The following is a 20572-nucleotide window of genomic DNA, read 5'->3' on the forward strand; positions in this document are numbered from 1 at the left end:
TAAATGAAGTTGTATGCGTTGATTATCTACTTGCGGCCGCAATACAACAGTATACTTAAACAAATGTATGGTTTGAAGCTAACCTATAGAGTAATTTTCACTTCTCCAATTCAGGATTCAGAAAAGAGTTACGTAGAATTTTTATTGAGCGGAATATCTGTTGCTAAGTGTAGACAATAAAAGTAGAACAAAGCTCAGATACATCTTAAGAAAACCCTATCTGTGCAACTAATAACGAATCGCACAGTAAAATCGGTGACCTTTTTAACAAATTGTTTTTATTTTGAAAAGGGCTAAAGTAAGCATCTACACTACATATATAAAATTGAACCTATATGAATGTTTCGGAATACACGCAACATAATCCGAATGGAACCTGTGGCGTACTGTAGCTAATTGCATTCATGTAACGGTAGAAATGATTACCCGATAACGCATGCATGCGTGTGTGCATGCTGTAAAAACGAGCATATAGGTGTTGGAAACAATCAACCGATTCAACGCTGTAATAAGTTTCCTTCTGCACATTGAACCTTAAGAATATTTTCTTCTGTATGTGCAGTTTTTGCTAGGTGAAGGGTGAATATCGATTATCCAGCCCAATTTAACCTGCACATGTTTGATCGAAACTTTAACGTACCAGAAAATGCACTTGGACTGCAAGGGTGTCATCGAACGAAAGTTACCTATTTAAATGCAATAGAGTTTGTGACGGTGTTGTTAATGAATAAACTAAATTGATCGTTGTTTAAAGTTCAAGGTTAATCAAATAAGTGAAGATAAGTGAGATGTAGAACGAAGTGCATAGGATCGAACTTGCGGCTATCATGTGCAAGAATTGGAAAGTGATCGAAAAGTGTGTACCACCAGCCGTTGCGAAACTGTGTATCATATTTGCGACGAGAGCACAATTCCAAAGCTAAAAAAATGAAGCAGAAGTGAAACACAATTTAGCTTATGGATGATAGTTGTTAAATGCAGATAAATAGCCGATTGCAAGATAACTGATGCGCAAAGCGTTAAATTGGCGTGAAGTTTTAAACGTCCGCTAGTGCATTGTATGCATATTCGAGGAGTGCAATTCAAATGCGTTTTGTGTGATCGAAGATGTCGATGATCATGAGATCTGAGAATAAATGCTGCGTACCGTTTTATGCTGTTGGTAAGTTTCTTTTAAGTTTTGAGTTGTTACTCAGGTTTGTAGAGGTCGTGAGGGGTTCTTATTACAATAATGATCTTTATGTATCGCAGTAAGTTTGTATGTCAGAACAACAAGCCCACATTTCGTCTAAAATTCGGATTATTTTGATTTTCATTAACCATACTAAAAAAATATTTTCAGTCAATCATTTTGAAATTAGATATCAATACTGTGGACATTCGCCACGATTAAAAAGATGTGATCAGAAGTAATGTTTAAAGAAAAGCACAACAGATAAAAATGACGTTACTATCACTAGCTCACGATAGTATGTTTAGCTATCTGTAAAATAGACGGATTTCACGCCAGCTCTATGTTAGCAGCATCGTCACAAAATCCAATGGAACTTTGTGGGTGTGCAGACCTTACTAAATTTAGTAAGTTTGTACACTTCATTTTTCAAAAATTGATCTAGACTAACATTTAAAAAGTTCTGATTTTTGACGTCTTACTTTAGTAGGGTGGCATGCGGAAAGTGTAACGAAAGTGTAACGAAAATGATGCCTCTTGAAATGCATATTATGTTTTCACCCTTGAACGGATTTCAAACGCCAATGTCTTGATCAAAAGATAAAGGTTGCTCTATAGGGGCCGTTCCTAAACCACGTGGTCTTATTTCATACCCCCCATACTCCCCCGTGGTCTTTCGTGGTTTTTTGGCCAACCTCCCCCCCCCCCCCAGTGCAACTTTAACCACGTAGTTTTTTCATTTGTCAAGTGCCAAAAATTCGCTTTTTAATATTAAGCTTTCAGTACATTCTATATTTATAAAATGCAAAAGCTTCATTCTTGACTTGGTGGCAACAATAAATTATAAGTCAGGAAGAAAGACCACGTGGTCAGTTCGTTAACCCCCCACCCCCGGGCGTGGTCATTCGTGGTCTTTTGACAAACCCCGCCGTCCCCCTCTTAATGGTTTAGAAACGACCCCAAACTTATGGTATAATAGATAGCTTTTTTGCGATGTTCAATTAGTGAACAGTTGAATTGAAAATCATAAATTTCGGTATAGTTTTGCAGCTTTTAACCAATGTTTTCAGCTGCTTGCTGATTCACATGAATAGAGGAAGTACGGAAATCAATCACTTATTTTATTTTGTGCGCACAGACAGCGCGTTGCGATTTCTGGATGGTTAGACCGCGTCGCACTCTGTAGCGGTAATAGATGCTATGATATTTATTTCATATGCTTACAGTGTTTCTACCAGTGACTGGATTTCAAACAGCAATATCTTTATAGGCAGCTGAAACATTGCCCAAAACTTTGCTGTAATAGATGGAATATCTTCACAATACGAAACTAGTTAAAATTGTGTACATTCGACCAATCACAAGGTCGCTTCTCCTTCGTAGCTGTGACGGTAGAGGTAGAGCGTTGAGATCAGGGCTGGCGTCACACTGTTTTCCCGAGTTGGTAGTAGGAATGGGAAGGTTCATGAGTGGCCTTCCGGCAGTTAACCGGAACAATCGCCATGGCGGACAAAAGCATACGTGTAGGCATGTTTTTGAGTTCTTTCTTCATTTTGTTCTTTGCTTTTTGCCCAGAAACTCTCGATGGGGCCAGCTAGGGGGGGGTTCCATCTCCTCCAACGATAGCTTCGAGTAGTGGGCCAACGGCAATGACATTCAGCCAGTACACCGCGTTTTCGCCCTTATGGTATTTCTCAATGAACGACGCAGTTTCCGGCAGACACTTCTTACTATAAAAAAGAGACTTCTTACTATAAAAAGAGCGGCTTTGACATCCCCTTTTCGCTGATTGTCAGCCACAGCCGCACCTTCTTGGGGAGCATGGTGTGTCAAATGTACTCCACCTCGGATCTCACTTCCTTGGTGGAGGAAGTAAAATACGAACTGCCCTGCCAGTTGTTGCCATCCATGTTCGTAGGTAATTATCACAGTTTGGGCGGTGGCACCAACCTCCCGACCAAGCGCACGCACCGATGTAGCCACTTTTCTCTCGGTCTTCCACTTTAGCATTTTTTTTGTTAGGGAATTAGAATTACGTTGTCCATTGATGTGAACTTTTGTAATATATCCCAGTCCATTGCTATACGTGTCCACTTGCAAAATACAATGACCACAATTGTTGAGTGATCAGGTACCTGCACCGACACGCTCCCAGTCAGCACGATATCCGTTTTTGATGCGGCGGGGTATCGTTCTTTGAACGCGCACACTTCTGAATGAAGTAGTTTTACTGTTTTTGCCATCACTGTTAGAATTCGACTTAATTTTTTTTCTGCTGACTCATGATTGATGCTGCATAATTTGTTTCGTTAGTGCATAAATGGACAATGATTTGTGCATTTTTTTAATGCCAACGTTGAGGCACAACAGTTTTTTCTCCTCGAAAAAAGTCTCCATCCAAAATCTAAACTTAAGCGGATTTCTGGTAAGGCTTCACTTATAGTAGTGAAAATCTCACTTTTTTGACCAATGAGAAAAATGCACAAGAGTAGTTCTTAAAGTTTTTGGAATCGAAATTTTGTTTGCTGGCAAATCGCTAATAAATGTATGAAATCTAGCTTTATAAAATCTCACTCAACGATATCCATTAAAAAGCGGTCGCTCCCACATGTACGCGGTAATTTTAAGTTTCGAACATATAAAACATAACTTTTTTGGGTTTTCTCCGATAATTCCGTGTGGGTAAGTACTAGGGTGGGGCAAAGTGATCGATTTTCCAGAACCGATTTTTTGGGGCCCCAAACAACCCTAAACTTACCGGAAGTCGATTGGTTTTGTCTCCACTTGGCGCATTGCATTTCAAATTTGTATGAAAATTTATATGCGAAAACCTACTTTTTTGAAATCAGGTTTTCTGCCAACATTACCAATGTACCGGCGTCAGTAGGATTCCCATCAGTAATAACCTGTCGTAACGAGTTTATACACTCAGCTGGATCAAGCAAACAAATTCATGTCAATATTCTAGACGTAGGTAAAATATACAACGCGTTTCAGAGGTTACTTCTAATGGAAATCTGACTAACGCCGGTATGGTGGCAGTGTTGGCAGAAAAAATGATTTGCAACATAAATTTCGACATACTTAACTTTGAACAGCTCTATTATTTTTTTGGGACATCCTAGCTCTTTGGTATCTTTGGCCAAGTTGTTACACGGGTAGAAATAAAATCTCGAAAACGGGCAAAATGACTCATGATTTCATGATTTAGATGTATTTTCATGGTATGAATATACACCATGAGTAAAGACTCATGGTTTCATGAGCCAATTGTTCGTAACGCACCCCGTGCGTTACTGTTTTGCTGACATCATATGAGTCATATGAGACATCATATGAGATGAAATTTAGCATTTGACTCATGAAATCGGGCGTTCAATTTATGAAATCTCCCTTTGACTCATGAAACTATAATTCTGCCTTATGAAATCATAAGTTGCGAGTCATGAAATATAGCATTTGACTCATGGAAGCGGGTTTTCGATTTATGAATTCTTGCTTTGGTTTGCTTGCTTGCTTTGGCATTAGTCACGAGCAGTGCAGATAAAAGTCATTTTCCCCAGCAAAATTCTTCGAAAATTACAGCCAATCATTTTCAATTTTCACTTTCAATGATCGCAGCACTCTTTCAGATACACTAGATTTTCGTCCTAGTAACGTGTTGTTATACTCAGATGAAATAGATCGCGCGCATCGTTCACGGTTACGGAATAAAATTTGACGACAAATCCAACCAAATGATCTTCACTTCAAAACGAAAAAGAAAAACAAACAGTTCACTCAACCAAAATGAACCTCACCGAAACACTTTTCACTGACATTGACCGATGCCTTGACAATCTTCGTTAATTGATAAACTGATTTTGTTGTCTTGCTTCCATCGCATGAAATATAATGAGGTGTTTTGACAATTCACTTCCATGCAAAAAGCGGGGAGGGAAAACACTGAAAGGATTGTAAAAAAATAACGTTTATGGATGCTTTTTTTCACTTTCACTCAAAAGTGTCAACAAATATCAACCCTGGTCACGAGTCATGCAATTTAGCATTTGACTCATGAAATCAGGCGTTCGATTTATGAAATCTCGCTTTGGCTCCTGGAACCATGATTTTGATTTATGAAATCATGAGTTGCGAGTCAGGACATATAGCATTTGACTCATGAAATCGGGTGTTCGATTTATAAAACGTTGCTTTTATTTAGGAAACCATGAATTGAACTCATGATTTAATGGGTTCGCATCGGCAGTGCGAAACGTCAAAATTTTGTTTTATTTTGCTCTGTTGATTTTGCTCGTGGGTCGAATTGTTAGTTCTGCAAGTTCTGCAATTTTATTTAAATAATGGTCATCGCGTGTTCTACCTGTCCAACTCATCAAAAATGCGCGGAAGTCAAGTGATTAAATACAAAAAGTAAGAATTTCTGAAATATTGTTTGAGCGTGATTCGCAAATCGTGTAATGTGATGGTGCTTGATTGAACGCTTCTATTTCAGGCTGGAATGTATATGAAGTGCATGAAAAGAGTTCTCTGTTATACTCTTCAAATTATCAAGTCAGATACGGGAGATTGTCAAGCTATATCTGGTAGCTCAACAGTATCGTTTAGTAATTCGATACACACGGATTATGGCTAGATTAAAATATGGGTTTACACGTACCATCAGCCTTCAAGTAAGTAGTATGCCTCTTGAGAATTTCCGTCCCATAATTAAAACCAGCCAACACTCGAAGGTTCAGAATCGTTTTGTTTGCTGTAGAGTGATTCTTTAAGCCATTTTTGCCCAGCTGTTCGATTTACCAAACGTTTTGTTCAATATATCGAACACCGGGGCCAAAATGGGTCGTTCGCATGCCGAATGCAGAATATGTTTTCAAAGACAGTGTTTTTTACAGATGTATCTCAATGCTGAATGATAAATGGAAGAAAATACAACGACAACCAACGGTCAGCGGTTTCCAGAAATGGTGAACTTTAATCCCGAAAGTGATATTGTAATAAAGAAGCATTATTGATGCATGAAGGTGTGTGTTTAGTAACAGTAACAAATAAACAAGCAAAAAAAAAACAGTTACAACAAGTTACAATTCAAAATTACGAAAAAGTTAGTTGCCAGCAAAGAGAATTAGTTTTGTTAATGTTTGTCTGTTAGAAGGTTTGAAACTGATAATTTGTTTTGCATAAAATTTGAAGCATATGTTTAGATAACTGCAAATTATTTTCTTTATCAAAGCAGCTCGGTTTGATATACAGGTACTATAATCGGTATATAATTCGAATATGCCCTCGAAATTTAGCAGAGAAATTAGAGTGGATTCTACCAGATGATCAAAACAGCTTTCCAAGTTGAGTTCACGTATGAAATAATAATCAAAGTATCTATAAAATTATAAGTAGGTACCTTGAATTTTTATTCTGTTGCATCTATGATGCATTTAACGGAAGCCATCCTATCTTATACGACTAGTTCTACGCATTCTTCACATTTCAATTCAGCTAAAAGTTTTTTTGTGTGTTTCAATCGCATCTTTTATGGTTTTTTCACGCTATATAACGAATTTCTGACCAATTTCGCCATATGTACTACGTCGAGAAGCACATAAACTTGATAATCAGCGCAGGGATGTTTGAACCTGTTTTAGGAATACCGACACGAGTTTCCAGGTTACAACCTAGCAAGTTTACCGTTGCGATGTTTGTTCTCGTTCCGTCAAACGTAAATGATACGATTGTAACGCCTACCTCGTGTAGTTTGATCAAAATGATTTCAACTAGGTTTTTTCTGTTCTGCATTCATCTTGTCAATTAGAAAATAAGCAATAGGCAAACTTCAATTTTCGGTCACGCTCGTAACCATGAAGACCAATGCTTTTTTCGCCACTGCAGTGAGCTCGGTTTTTTTTTGTAGATTCAACCTGTACTGGCAATTTCTGAGGTATTCCTTCGAGCTGGCGTGTACGAGCGTTGCCTGATTGCCATCTCATCCATGAGTAAACATGCTAACAACGGGTTTGCTAAAGCAGTATTTTGATTCGCTTTTTCCCGTAGAATATCCAAAGACTCTTGAGTGATCCCAGGGTCACCATTAAAACATTCACATACCATCGTATGCTAGTATGTACAGAAGGTAGTTTAAAGTTCAACACTTGCCTTATATACATGTAAGCTCGTGGAGAATGGAAATGTAACGTTACGGCAAACTTTCGGAGAATCTCACTATAAGGTTGGCCTCTTTTTTAGTGCTTTATCTCGTGAAGCAGCGAATTATTGGTAGCGAAGTTCTATTTTTTGAAAAATAATTCAAGAACAAAACATGTATGGCGAAGATTGTGATTGTACCTCCAATTGGTTCTTGTCTGCCTCAGTTATTAGCTGCATTTTCTGAAGCTCCGTCAGCAGCTGCTCATCTCCGTTCAGTTTTGCTCTTAGTCTAGCAACCTGTGCTTTAAGACTTCTGTTAAGTAGTTTCGATTTTGGAGACGAGTTTTCGTTTTTCGTTTTTCGCATGATTCTTGAAAATAAATACCTAATTCAATTTTCTTTCTAGTAAATCTTAACCCTACCTCACGACTTCGGCTCTTTTGAACGTTTCTAATAATTCCAAAGAAAGCCGTTCTCGCTCAGAATCCCGTAAATTGGTGTTAACCGTCGTTTTTTTCGCTGCTGTTGTCATATCGTAGCAATTTTCGGATGCAGGTAATTCGCTAAAATTACAGCCAAAATTCGCAGGTTAATATTGTGTACCACACTTGTTACGAAAATACATTTAATGTATACACTACCTCTGCGAGTCTTCTACAAATAGTGATGGAACTGCGTTGTTTTTCAACCTTTTCTGATTCCCAACAGAATGGAAAAACTGATCAGGAAAATGTGCAGAACATATTCTAATAGTATCGAAATTTAATGTGTCATAGAGGATTTCTCGATTTTCAGCATTTGCAATACATTGTGACCATATCTTTCGTTTATTAATATTCTTCGGAAATCTATGTTTTTCTACTCCTTTTCTGTGAAAATCATTCTAACAAGACTTGATGAAACACTTCATTGTGAGAATTTAGTTTTTTTTTAATTCGGTGCTCAATAAGTTTTGTCGTTTCCAAACAGACATTAAACAATGAAAACGAAGCAGAGGCCATGTAATGTTGTTTGCAGCTTAGTTTGAATCACGGAGAAATGGCGGCTTATCAGAGGCCTGGTTTTATTTTACCGATAAAAGTACACAAAAAAAATATTTTTTTACAACACAAAACAAAAAAAAAAAATTGTTTTAAAGTTTTTCTTAACTACAAAAGTTTTATGGTTGTCTGCTCCAGCGTTGCTAAACTCGCTCTAAACAAGCATGCGATAATTCAAGTGGTGTTCTCACTGCTACCGAAATCACACACACAATGGAGTACCTCCACCATTCGAACTGTTTCTCGTTCTTTCACACTTCCTTTTTTTTAAAGGGGGGGGGGGGGGATTTGTTAGTAGCTTAAGTATTTATGATAAATACTAGTAAGTAATGAGTATGTGTGTCCAATCACAAATGGTGACTTCTCAGCACTGTTAGAAATTTGTAATTTTAATTGTTAGGATTTGTTCGCAATTGATGATTGATTGCTTTCGCAATTAGGACTTATCATTCGTAGGGATTTAAACCTACTTGTTAGAAAAGGAGAAGTCAACTTACAACTCACTTGGCTATAAAGAGAGCTTATCGTAGCAATTGAGGATTGCAACGATTTTTGTCGAAAATTGTTAATAATTTTATTTGACATAGCTTCTAATGGTTCAACACCAGTAAGGCTATGTAATTCGAGTGTACCAAACCAAGGAGGACGCTTCAAAATCATTTTCAAAATGTTATTCTGAATCCTTTGGAGCATTTTCTTTCTTGTTGAACAGCAACTTGACCAGATCGGTACAGCATAAAGCATTGCTGGTCTAAAAATTTGTTTGTAAATCAAGTTTGTTCTTTAAACAAAGTTTAGAATTCCTGTTAATGAGAGGATATAAACATCTCGTATATTTGATGCACTTGGCTTGTATACTCTCAATGTGCTTTTTGAAAATAAGTTTTTTTATCGTAAATTAGTCCCAAGTACTTAACCTTGTCAGACCAACTTTAAATAACCCCATTCATCTTGACAACGTGATTATTGTTTGGCTTGAGGAAAGAAGCCCTAGGCTTATGCGGAAAAATTATCATTTGAGTTTTAGAAGCATTGGGAGAGATTTTCCACTTTTGCAAGTAAGAAGAAAAAATATCTAAACTTTTCTGCAATCGACTGCATATGAAACGAAGACTTTTTCCTTTCACGGAAATGCTTGTGTCATCGCAGAACAATGACTTTGTGCATCCTGGAGGCAAATCAGGAAGATCTGAAGTGAATATGTTGTACAGGACTGGACCCAAGACTAAACCTCGAGGCACACCTGCTCTGACAGGAAATCTATCAGATTTTGAATTCTGGTAGTCAACCTGCAGAGTTCGATCAGCAAGATAATTTTTCAAAATTTTGATGCTTTTTCTTTGTCTAAAAGAGCAGCTCCAGTGGAATAACCTTCAGATTTGTTAGCTCGTATCATATTAGTAACTCTGAGCAATTGATGAGTAATGGAATGCCCTTGGCGAAATCCAAACTGTTCATCTGCAAAAATTGAATTTTCGTTGATGTGTGACATCATTCTTTTAACAATAATTCTCTCGAACAGTTTACATATTGAAGAAAGCAAACTGATTGGTCGATAACTTGAAACTTCAGCTGGGTTTTTATCCGGATTTAAAATCCAGAATAGTAGAACTAATGTTTGACGTTGATGGTTGCTCTGAACTGGGCTCCTTCGCATTATTGTGGAAAATATCAACAGGGTTTACTTATAAAAAAAGTTGGTCAATCAGTTATTTGTTCCTTGGTGCATATTGAAATTTCGAGCTCATGCTGAGACATGGAGATGAAATCGAATTTTACAATCGTCTATGTCAAGGTGCACCAACATTTTTAATAAGATGTAATGAATGAACAATAAAATTTTTACTCTTAATTTAGTATTCATTCTAAAAGGACAATTTGTTTATTAATCCAATTTAGGATATGATGATGATCCCATCTCTGTGCTATTCCCGACATTGAAAACTGTTTTCGCACTAAAAATTTGACGGCAGACAGATTTTGTTTGCCAACACCCCCATTTGTGTGTTGTCAAATTTTTCACTGGAGGAATTGCCGCTACCGCACAAAAGCAGCGTTTTTTACTAGAAGATGTAATACCGCTGCACTTACCGCTAACGCTACTACTACTACCGCTACTGGTACCTAGTTAGCACCGTCCTTCACTAGTAAGCTTAATGCTTTTTTAAAGACTTTTCAATAAACTTTGTTTTATTTCTTGTTATTTTAACACTTTTCAATAAAAATTTTCAACAGTAGGGTAGCGAACAGTTCGGCAGTGGTTTGCTTCGGCAGGTTTTATGCAGCAATCTTAACCACTGCCGAAGCCGTTCGGTACCGACAATAGTTCAAATAATCAAATTATAATTGTCTGCACTTGGGCTGATGCATGGATAATTTTTAATTGATTGTCTAAAAAAACGACGGAAGTGCGTTGGAAACTAAACGGCTTATAAGCATTAAAAAAAAAACAAGTCCCCTTTTCCGTTTTTACATTTTCGTTTTCACCTCAATGTAGCTGATCTTCCTGAAAAACGTAGTTCTACGTAAAAAACAAGTCTTTTTTATTCTCAACTTCAGTGATGTGTCAAGATAGTTTACAGTTCCAAATTTCCGCTAGTGAAATTTGTAAGAAAACCCGGTTGGAGAACACACAGGTATTTCACCAATCTGCAGTTTACAGTTCATGCGGAGCGAATACAACCATCACCTAACAAGGGAAGCGGAGGTGATAGATGCAACCGAAAGATCACTTGAATCGATTGAGTTAGTGCCGCGGCTAGCAGAATCACGTACCACATTACCATTACCAACAGTATCTCACAGCTGTTTAAATTGAACAGATTTTTTTGGCACAGCCGGCACATTATTTAGTTTTTCGGCAAAATAGGCACGAATTCTTCTACCGCCTAATTTATCTTTACAGGCGCGGAAAACAAAAATTGCCTTCCCTAGGACAAACAAATCCTTGTGGGCACGATCGTTAATTCCACAACATTGCTAGCCGAGGTGACGAAAGGCATCGCAGAAACCGCGAGGCACTGGTTTCAAATCATTAATAGGCGAATGACACTCGCCACACAGCTTCTTATCCATCAATTCTAGCAGCAAGAACAACAACAAATTTACCTAGAAATCTAGCGACAGAACTCTAAACTGGGCTTGATGGAAAATACAAACTTTACGGCTAGCTATTTATATACGAGCACTACGTAAATAATTATATTAGGGGTCTTCACATCGAGCTCGTATACGAATAAGCAGCGGTAAACTGTGTATCTTCCATTACTCGTCAATGGAGGTGAGTATTTATACGGCTGGGTATTTGTTTACGAGCTCGACATGAATACCCATATTATATTATAGACCTGGTTTCAGGAGTTGTTTACTTTTTTGTATCCTTTTCGATCACCAATCCGATTTTTTTCCGATTGTATGTTCTCTGCCACAGTTTTTTTAACCGCACTTGATATTATTATGTTGAGTGAATTCACGCGACCGGACACTTGTCATATGTTTTATAAACACTTTCACTCGCGAAAACCTTATTTGCACATGAAATACGCTAGTCCACCTACGGTATTATTCACGGTTTCTAAACTTGCAATCACTGAATACACCGGCGCGCAGTTTGACAGATATGTATTACGTTTATAGCAATCATGAGTCGTATTTATAAAAACGCTCTGAGTAGCTCATGATATTCAGAATCCAACTTATGGTAACATGAGTCATGACTCATGATTCTATAAGTCCATGCGACAGCGGTGTGTTACGCTTTTAATAGCCATGAGTCATATTCATGAAAACGCTTTTCATAGCTTATGATATTCGGAGTTGAGATCATGATATCATGAGTCATAGGTCATGATTTTGTCGAAAAACATCATTCATGATTTCATGACCTAAAAGGTCATGAAAACGGGAAAAGATTTTTACCCGTGTAGGCATCAAAAATCCTACCATTTGAAGTCATGAAACCTATGGTTTGAGCCATTTTGAGCTCTTTAGAATGGAACTTGCAAAAAAGTTTGTTTTTCCATACAAATCTCTATATAAATTTGAAATGCAATGCGCCAAGAGGCGATAAAACCAATCGACTTCCGATAAATTTAGGATTGTTTGGGGCTCCAAATAGAACAAAAAAACTTGGTGCTGGCTTTCTGCTATCAAGTTTCGTTTTTTCCATTTAACGATTCCCCACCCTAGTAAGTACCCACAGGGATATTTTCCGAGCGGGTACTACTAGTCATACTACCTACATCAACCGCCTGCCTTGGTTGCGATGTGTACTTCTTGTCTGTCTAGTTGGACCGCATCACATACTGTAGCGGTAACAGATGTTATGCTATCAATTTCAAATGCTTTTTATCTTATTGCCACTAAACGATTTTTGAACACCAATTTCTTGAAGTATGATTCAAAGTATTCTAGAGTTACGAAGAAAACTACTATCTGTAGCGTAAATTAGATCTGTACTGAAATCTGATTACAGTTTTAATTTTTTTTTCTCATATCATTTATTTGACACGGCACAAATACAATTTAATGTTTAACGGCGCCAATTATATCTGAAGACTTAAAATCTTAAAGCAAATTTTTTATCCTCGCTGCCGACTACGAGCTGAAATTAAGTCTATCTTAAAACTAGGATGTATTTTTCAATCACTGTTTTGTAGTTTGATGGTCGTCTGATGCTCTTCGAATGGCCATGAATATGCAGCATGTATGGATTTGTTCTGCTGAGCCACGATGTCATGAGCTGGAAGAGGGGCTTGTAATTCTCGGGTCCTGAAGGTATTGTGCGGGGGCTAGTTGCTGGTTATGGTTCGTTGTTGTTGTTCGCTGGTGTTCAAGTGGCCTATGGTATGTGCCGCTGAGCCAAGATATCACTGAAGGCCTCGGGTTCTCAGGTCCTGGTGAATTCGTGTGGGGTGCAGTTGTTGATTCCAAAACCTCTGCTTAAGGTTCAAACGTGTTCTTGTCGTTTTGTTGGGTGTAGACGGAGGGGAACGGGACTAGACTGGGGCATGGATGGATTTTAGGAAAATGTATATAAGGGTCATGTAGGGTATGTCACGGCTCGCCAAGACATCACGAACAGGAACAGCTGGCCGTCTACCTCCGGCCTGAAGGGAAGCTACTAATTTAGACCTGGCGTCACGGTGGACAGGGCATGACCAAACAACGTGCTCTATGTCGTGATAACCTTCACCACAGGCACAGATACCGCTTTCTCCGAGCCCAATACGACGGAGATGCGCATCAAATCTATAGTGATTGGACATAAGCCGAGACATCACGCAAATGAAATCTCGACCTACATCCAACCCCTTGAACCACGGATTCGTCGATACCTTGGGTATAATGGAATGTAACCACCTTCCCAGTTCCCCTCTGGTCCAAGAATTTTGCCAACTGATGATCGTATTCTGACGTACAAATGCAAAAAAATTCATTAAAAGCAATTGGTCTTTCATAAATTTCACCGTTTGTAGCGCCCACCTTAGCCAAAGAGTCCGCTTTCTCATTGCCCGGTATCGAGCAGTGAGAAGGGACCCACACTAAGGTAATCTGAAAAGATTTTTCGGATAAAGCACTCAGATGTTCCCGTATTTTCCCCAGGAAATACGGAGAGTGCTTAACATCTTTCATCGATCGGAGAGCCTCAACTGAGACTGAGACTATCCGTAAAGATGGAATAATGGTCCGTGGGCATTTTTTCGATGATCCCTAGGGTGTACTGAATTGCAGCTAGTTCTGCGACGTAAACAGAAGCAGGATTATCGAGCTTATGGGAGACGGTTAAATTGTTATTGAAGATACCGAAGCCAGTGGACCCATCGATAAGTGATCCGTCAGTGTAGAACATATTGTCGCAGTTGATGTTTCGATATTTATTGGAAAAAATTTTGGGGATCTGCTGCACGCGTAAATGATCCGGGATTCCACGAGTTTCTTCTATCATGGATGTATCGAAAAACACAGTAGAATCAGAAGTATTCAATAAGTTGACACGATTTGGAATATTCGGAGAAGGGTTAATATTTTGTGACATGTGATTGAAATACAATGTCATAAAACGGGTTTGAGAATTAAGTTGGATTAACCTTTCAAAATTTTCAATCACAGGACGGTTCAAGACCTCACATTTGATAAGAATACGAGAAGACAGGCTCCAGAAGCGGGTTTTCAATGGTAGAACTCCAGCTAAGACCTCTAAACTCATCGTATGGGTCGATTGCATGCAACCTAAGGCGATACGCAAACAACGATATTGTATTCGCTCCAGTTTGATCAAATGTGTGTTTGCTGCGGAGCGGAAGCAGAAACACCCGTACTCAATTACCGACAATATGGTTGTTTGGTAAAGCCTTATAAGGTCTCCCGGGTGTGCTCCCCACCATGATCCGGTTATTGTACGAAGAAAATTCACTCTTTGTTGGCTTTTTTTCGTCAGATACCTAATGTGACAACCCCAGGTGCCTTTAGAGTCGAACCAGACACCAAGATACTTGTGTACCAAAACCTGAGAAATCGTTTTACCCATTAATTGTGGCTGGAGCTGAGCAGGTTCATGCTTCCTAGAAAAAACTACTATCTCAGTCTTCTCCGGAGAGAATTCGATACCTAGCTGTAAAGCCCAAGCAGACAAATTGTCCAAGGTATCTTGCAATGGTCCTTGCAAATTGGCAGCTTTGGCTCCTGTAACAGAAACCACGCTGTCGTCTGCAAGTTGTCTTATCGTGCATGAATTTGCCAGACATTCGTCGATGTCATTTACATAAAAGTTGTAAAGAAGGGGGCTTAAACATGAGCCCTGGGGAAGACCCATGTAGCTAATGTGAAAAGTTGCCAAATCGCCGTGCGTAAAATGCATGTGCTTTTCGGACAACAAATTGTGCAAAAAATTGTTCAAAATTGGAGAAAATCCTTGTCGGTGAAGTTTACCTGAAAGAATGTCAATAGAAACGGAATCAAAAGCCCCCTTAATGCCCAAGAACGCAGACGCCATTTGTTCTTTGCGAGCATACGCCAGCTGAATATCTGTTGAAAGCAACGCAAGACAATCATTCGTCGACGGCGGAAGCCAAATTGAGTATCTGATAGTAGACCATTTGATTCGACCCAATGGTCTAAACGACGGAGTATCATTTTTTCCATCAATTTCCGGATACAGGATAGCATTGCAATCGGCCTATAAGAGCTGTGATCAGAAGCTGGCTTCCCTGGTTTTTGGATGGCGATCACCTTCACTTGCCTCCAATCCTGCGGTACAATGTTTTGCTCCAGGAACTTATTGGACAAGTTCAACAAGCGCCTCTTGGCATTGCCGGGTAGATTCTTCAACAAGTTGAATTTGATTCCATCTAACCCAGGCGCGTTATTGTTACAGGATAGGAGGGCAACTGAAAATTCTGCCATCGTAAAAGGTGATTCTATCGCGTCGTGGCCCGGAGACGCATCGCGAACAAAGTTTTGCGCAGGAACAGTGTCCGGACATACTTGCCTGGCAAAATCAAATATCCACCTACTTGAAGACTCTTCGCTTTCGTTGACCGTTACGCGATTCCGCATTCTTCGGGCTGTGTTCCAAAGAGTGCTCATCGATGTCTCCCTCGACGTCTCGTTCACGAAGCTTAGTATCAAGCTCCGAATACCGTATATAGTCGCCAGGTATACCTTTCTTGTGATAGGCCAAAAACGCGTCGGATCTTTGCGTGTAGACATCCGAGCACTTTTGGTCCCACCACGGAGTGGGAGGCCGTTCTTTGATCGTTACGCCGGGATAATTCTTCGTTTGGGCTTGCAACGCGGCGTCGAGAATCAAGCCCGCGAAGAGGTTGTATTCTCCAAGTGGTGGATGATGTTGAATCGACTCGACAGCTTCTGAAACCATTTCCTCGTATAACTTCCAATCAACATTCCGTGTGAGGTCATACGGAATGTCAATTGGCCGCATGCGAGTTGACCCGTTGTTAATTGAAATAAGAATAGGCAAATGGTCGCTACCGTGAGGATCGAGGATTACCTTCCATGTGCAATCCAACCGTAGCGACGTCGAACATAAAGAGAGATCCAAAGCGCTTGGGCGCGCTGGAGGTTTCGGGACACGTGTCATTTCACCGTTGTTTAGAATAGTCATGTCGAAGTTATCGCAAAGGTTATAAATTAAAAAGGAGCGGTTATCATTAGAAGGGGAACCCCAAGCCACGCCATGAGAGTTAAAGTCTCCCAAAATCAAGCGTGGCGAGGGAAGAAGTTCTATTAAATCAAAGAGCAGCCGTTGCCCAACCTGTGCTCTGGGAGGAATATATATTGAGGCAATACAAAGCTCTTTACCTTGTATTGTCATTTGACATGCGACAACTTCGATGCCTGGAATCGAGGGGAGGTTAATACGATAGAAAGAATAGCACTTCTTAATCCCTAGAAGTACTCCTCCATATGGGGTGTCTTGATCAAGGCGAATAATATTAAAATCATGGAAGTTTAGATCAGTATTCGAAGTTAGCCAAGTTTCACAAAGGAAGAATGCATCGCATTTTTTTTCATTTATCAAAACTTCAAACGAATCAATTTTTGGTAAAATACTTCTACAATTCCACTGTAAGACAGAGATAGAATCCTACACATAAGCAGATGAATTAGGCATCGAAGGATACGATCGCTGCAAGGAGGGGCCATTGAGCAGTCAACTGCTTCAAAAATGTTCTAACTGTTGGGAGGAATGCTGTAAGAAAATCTTTTATTGGATCGGGTACATTGAAAGTTTCAAAAATCCAGTCCACAATGTCAGAAAATTTCACCAGTCCAGCATTTGATTTTACAACTGGATGTGCAAAAGGAACAACTGGGGTTTTAGATGTTCCAGGAAGTGCTGGGAACTCCTTCTGGGACTTTAAATTTGCAAGCCCAGGAGGGGTTTGTTCGGTTTTTCCGCTGCACTTTTAGATTTGTTTGTACCATTCATTTCACTTTGGGAAATCTTAGGACCTTTTCGGGGAAGTTTAGGAGAGGAAATATTTTTCCTCTTTCTAGACTCCCCAGGATTGGCATAAGATGTTCCCGCTGGTGAATCGTCAGAATCGGTTTCATCAGAGGACAACAGATCAAAGGGGTTCGAAGTAACGGGAGATGTGGTAACGGTCTTCTTCAGCATGTCAGCGTAGGAACGCTTTGGACGCTCTTTGAGAGATCTTTTTATTTTATCCCTGCGCTGCATGTACACCGCACATGTCGAGAGCTCATGCTGGTTTTCCCCACAGTGAATACACTTTACAGCGTTAACACTGCAAGAATCTCCCGCATGAGTCTCCCCACACTTGCCACAACGTGCCTTATTGCAGCAGTAGGCGGCTGTATGGTTTAACTGCTTGCAATGAGTGCAGTTCAAGACGCGGGGAACGTATAGCCTCACAGGGAGACGAACCCGGTGGATCGAGATGTGGCTTGGTAGTGCAGACCCGGCGAACGTAACTCGAAACGAGTCTGACGGAGTGTAAACTTTTTTGTCACCGACGATCGATACCGACCGCAATTGCTTGCAGTCGAGCACCTTCACATCGGGACATGTGTTGTTTTTAAAGCACCCTTTAGCACTTTTCAATATACACTCGACGGACAGACTCGAATCGGTCACGACACCGTCGGTCTCCACATCTCTAGCGGGTACATAGACATGGTATTCCCGTGTTAAAAGCTCGGAGCAAGCTATATCGTTTCGAAATCTGTAGAATGTTTAAAGATTTCGATTTCGGCCCCGCTTTAGGCCTGAGGTAAACTGCCACCGGAAGAGTCGATCCATCTGGATACAATCTGACACGTGGGGGAGCTGAGGAATTAATATTAGGAGGGGGGCAGGAGGGACAGGGTCGAGGGGATTCGAGGATGGAGGTGCGGGAGGTGGGGGGTCTACATCCATCGCGCTAAACCTAGCGCGCCGATGGGACAGACAAGAAGCACGTACCTTCCTTTCTTGTTCTCCTTCGTGTTGGAGTGCACTGCACTCACCACCAAATCGTTCGACAGCAGGCAGCTACAAAGCGACACAGTAACACAAAGGCGCTTGACCTTGCGATACAGCAATCTAGACAAAAGACACCGGTCAAAAAATGCCACCACTTGCACACACGTATTGAAATTTATCGGAGCGATTTCGAAGCACAACCGATGCTGATGCGTGTTCGGCACAGAATGCCAGTTTTAATTTGATCTTGTGAATTCTGGTAATATTTTTTCAGAGACTTAAATAAGTTTTCTCGTAAACATAACGTTGAAGCGACGAAACCGGCGAGCAATTACTATGCGACATGCTCACGTAGGTTGACGCTTTTTGGTGATGGCTCGGGCACCAAAATTCATAGGAATGGTTGAGTAGCTATAATCTCTAATAATAAATGACTGATTGCTGTAAAATGATTTTTGTTTTAAAAATAAGTTTTTTTCAGGGTAGGGTACCAAAAAATTTTTTAATATTTTTACATAAAAGTTTAGAGTTCGCATAGTAATTGCCCGCCGGGCTCGTCGTTTTAACGTTATGTTTACGGGAAAACACATTTAAGTCTTTGAAAAAAAAAAAAAAAAAAAAAAAACGGTAGTGGCTAGGGACACCAAATTTCCCAGGAATGGTTGAATAGCTATAATCTTTCATTTTCTTCCGGTTTGAGCTTCCAAAGTACACCTGTGTCAACCAATGTAATTTGGAAGAGTATAAAAAGTTACTTGGTTTACACCTTAACTATTAATAACTCTTCAAAATCAAAACTATTTTGTATGTTTAATTCACTGTATGGTTGGTGGTGGGAAGATTGTAGTAAATAAGTGTTGTCTCAGTCGAATTATCTTAGTAGTGTGATGGAGGAAGTTAGAAAGAGGGTATATTTTGATATTTATTTTGATTTTTATTTTGCCGGTTTTTGTTATACCTCAGCAGTATCCCGATCAGAAGAGCATAACTGAAAGATTACAAAACTCTATCAACACGAGATACAAATTACATAATTTGATACGATTTTGTATTTTCCCATATGCTTTTGATAACAAAATTGTATCTGGAAGTGTTATTAAACAAATCCTGAAATGTTGTTGTTCTGAGACAAATCTGACATTTGTTTCGTCTCTATCAAAACCTGTTGTTTATAACAATGGTTGTTATTATAGTGTTCTACATGCTATCTAATTTTGTTAGAAAATTGATACGTTAATAACAAAATTTGATATGGGTTTGATATTAGTAGAATATTTTTTGTTATAATTTCTGTTATTTTAACACCTAACGGGATCAAATTTAAAACACAACCTGAAAGGTTTTTCACATAACAAACTAACAGCCCCTGTTATATTTTTGTTTTGTCCTTCTGATCGGGATGTTTAAAGGGAAACAGGGGAGTCGTCTTGTACTCACTGTTGACATAAGGCTATGTCCTGGTTTTCTATCTTGGGGTACATTCTGTAAAAGTAAAAATGGTATTGGTCATAGGTGAGGTTAGATTTCAAATGGTAATAACTGTTGAACCAAAAATGCTTCCGGAATGCAGTTGGCAAATAAGCAGACGAAACTGTTCCAAACAAATGGACATTGGTTAGCAATGTCATAGCATTCGAGCACAACTCTGGCGAAAGTACCTATTGCGGTTAAAAGATGGGAAAATGCAGTGTGTCATGCTTTATATTGCTTCAAAGTGAAACAACCACAATCGATTGTTTTAGGCCCGTTGTTCCTATGGAAACAGATATTTTGATATTTTGACTAGCTGACGGTTATGTCTCTAAAGATAAAAAAGTAACCACTTTCAGTTGGTCTTATGTTTATGATTTGTTTGTGACCAAAAAAGTCTGCAAATTTACTTGGTAGTTTTTTGTGTGAAAGCTGCCACATTGGGAGCTTAGCGTTATAGAATCTAAAGATGAGATAGCGAATAATATTTATTAGAGTGTGAATAATTTAGACTCACATTAAATTCTAAAGGCCCAGTTACACACACGGCGTAATGACGCGATGGCGATCACGCCTTCTATTTTGTATGAAGAAGGCGTCAGTACGCCGTGTGTGTAACTGGGCCTTAAGGCTCTGTGTTTCGAGCGAAGTCTAAGTAATCTTTATTCATTTGATTATCATAATTGTTCATATAATCAGTATTTCTATTATTTCTATCAAATCATGTTCGAAAATATTCCGGTCCGTTATTCAACGGGTCGTAAGTTAGAGTCCTGGATCAAGTCGCCTCCCCAGGCGTCG

At 39.4% G+C, this 20572-nt stretch overlaps 1 protein-coding gene across 11 annotated transcripts in view; it reads left to right on the plus strand.

Moving 5' to 3' along the window:
- The window catches only part of LOC129730635 (protein bride of sevenless), a 33589-nt gene that overhangs the window by 2308 nt on the left and 10709 nt on the right, over positions 1 to 20572 (plus strand). For 5 of the 11 annotated variants that reach the window (XM_055690129.1, XM_055690126.1, XM_055690134.1 and 2 more), the window contains exon 2: positions 755 to 1162. In XM_055690129.1, coding sequence (XP_055546104.1) covers positions 1108 to 1162 — 55 coding nt within the window. In that variant the 5' untranslated portion in view covers positions 755 to 1107. Of the gene's footprint in view, positions 1 to 562; positions 1163 to 20572 lie in introns of all 11 variants that reach the window. The other 6 variants (XM_055690131.1, XM_055690127.1, XM_055690133.1 and 3 more) reach the window with 3 other exon arrangements.

This window comes from Wyeomyia smithii, chromosome 3 (assembly GCF_029784165.1).
Source record: "Wyeomyia smithii strain HCP4-BCI-WySm-NY-G18 chromosome 3, ASM2978416v1, whole genome shotgun sequence".
NCBI lineage: Eukaryota > Metazoa > Arthropoda > Insecta > Diptera > Culicidae > Wyeomyia > Wyeomyia smithii.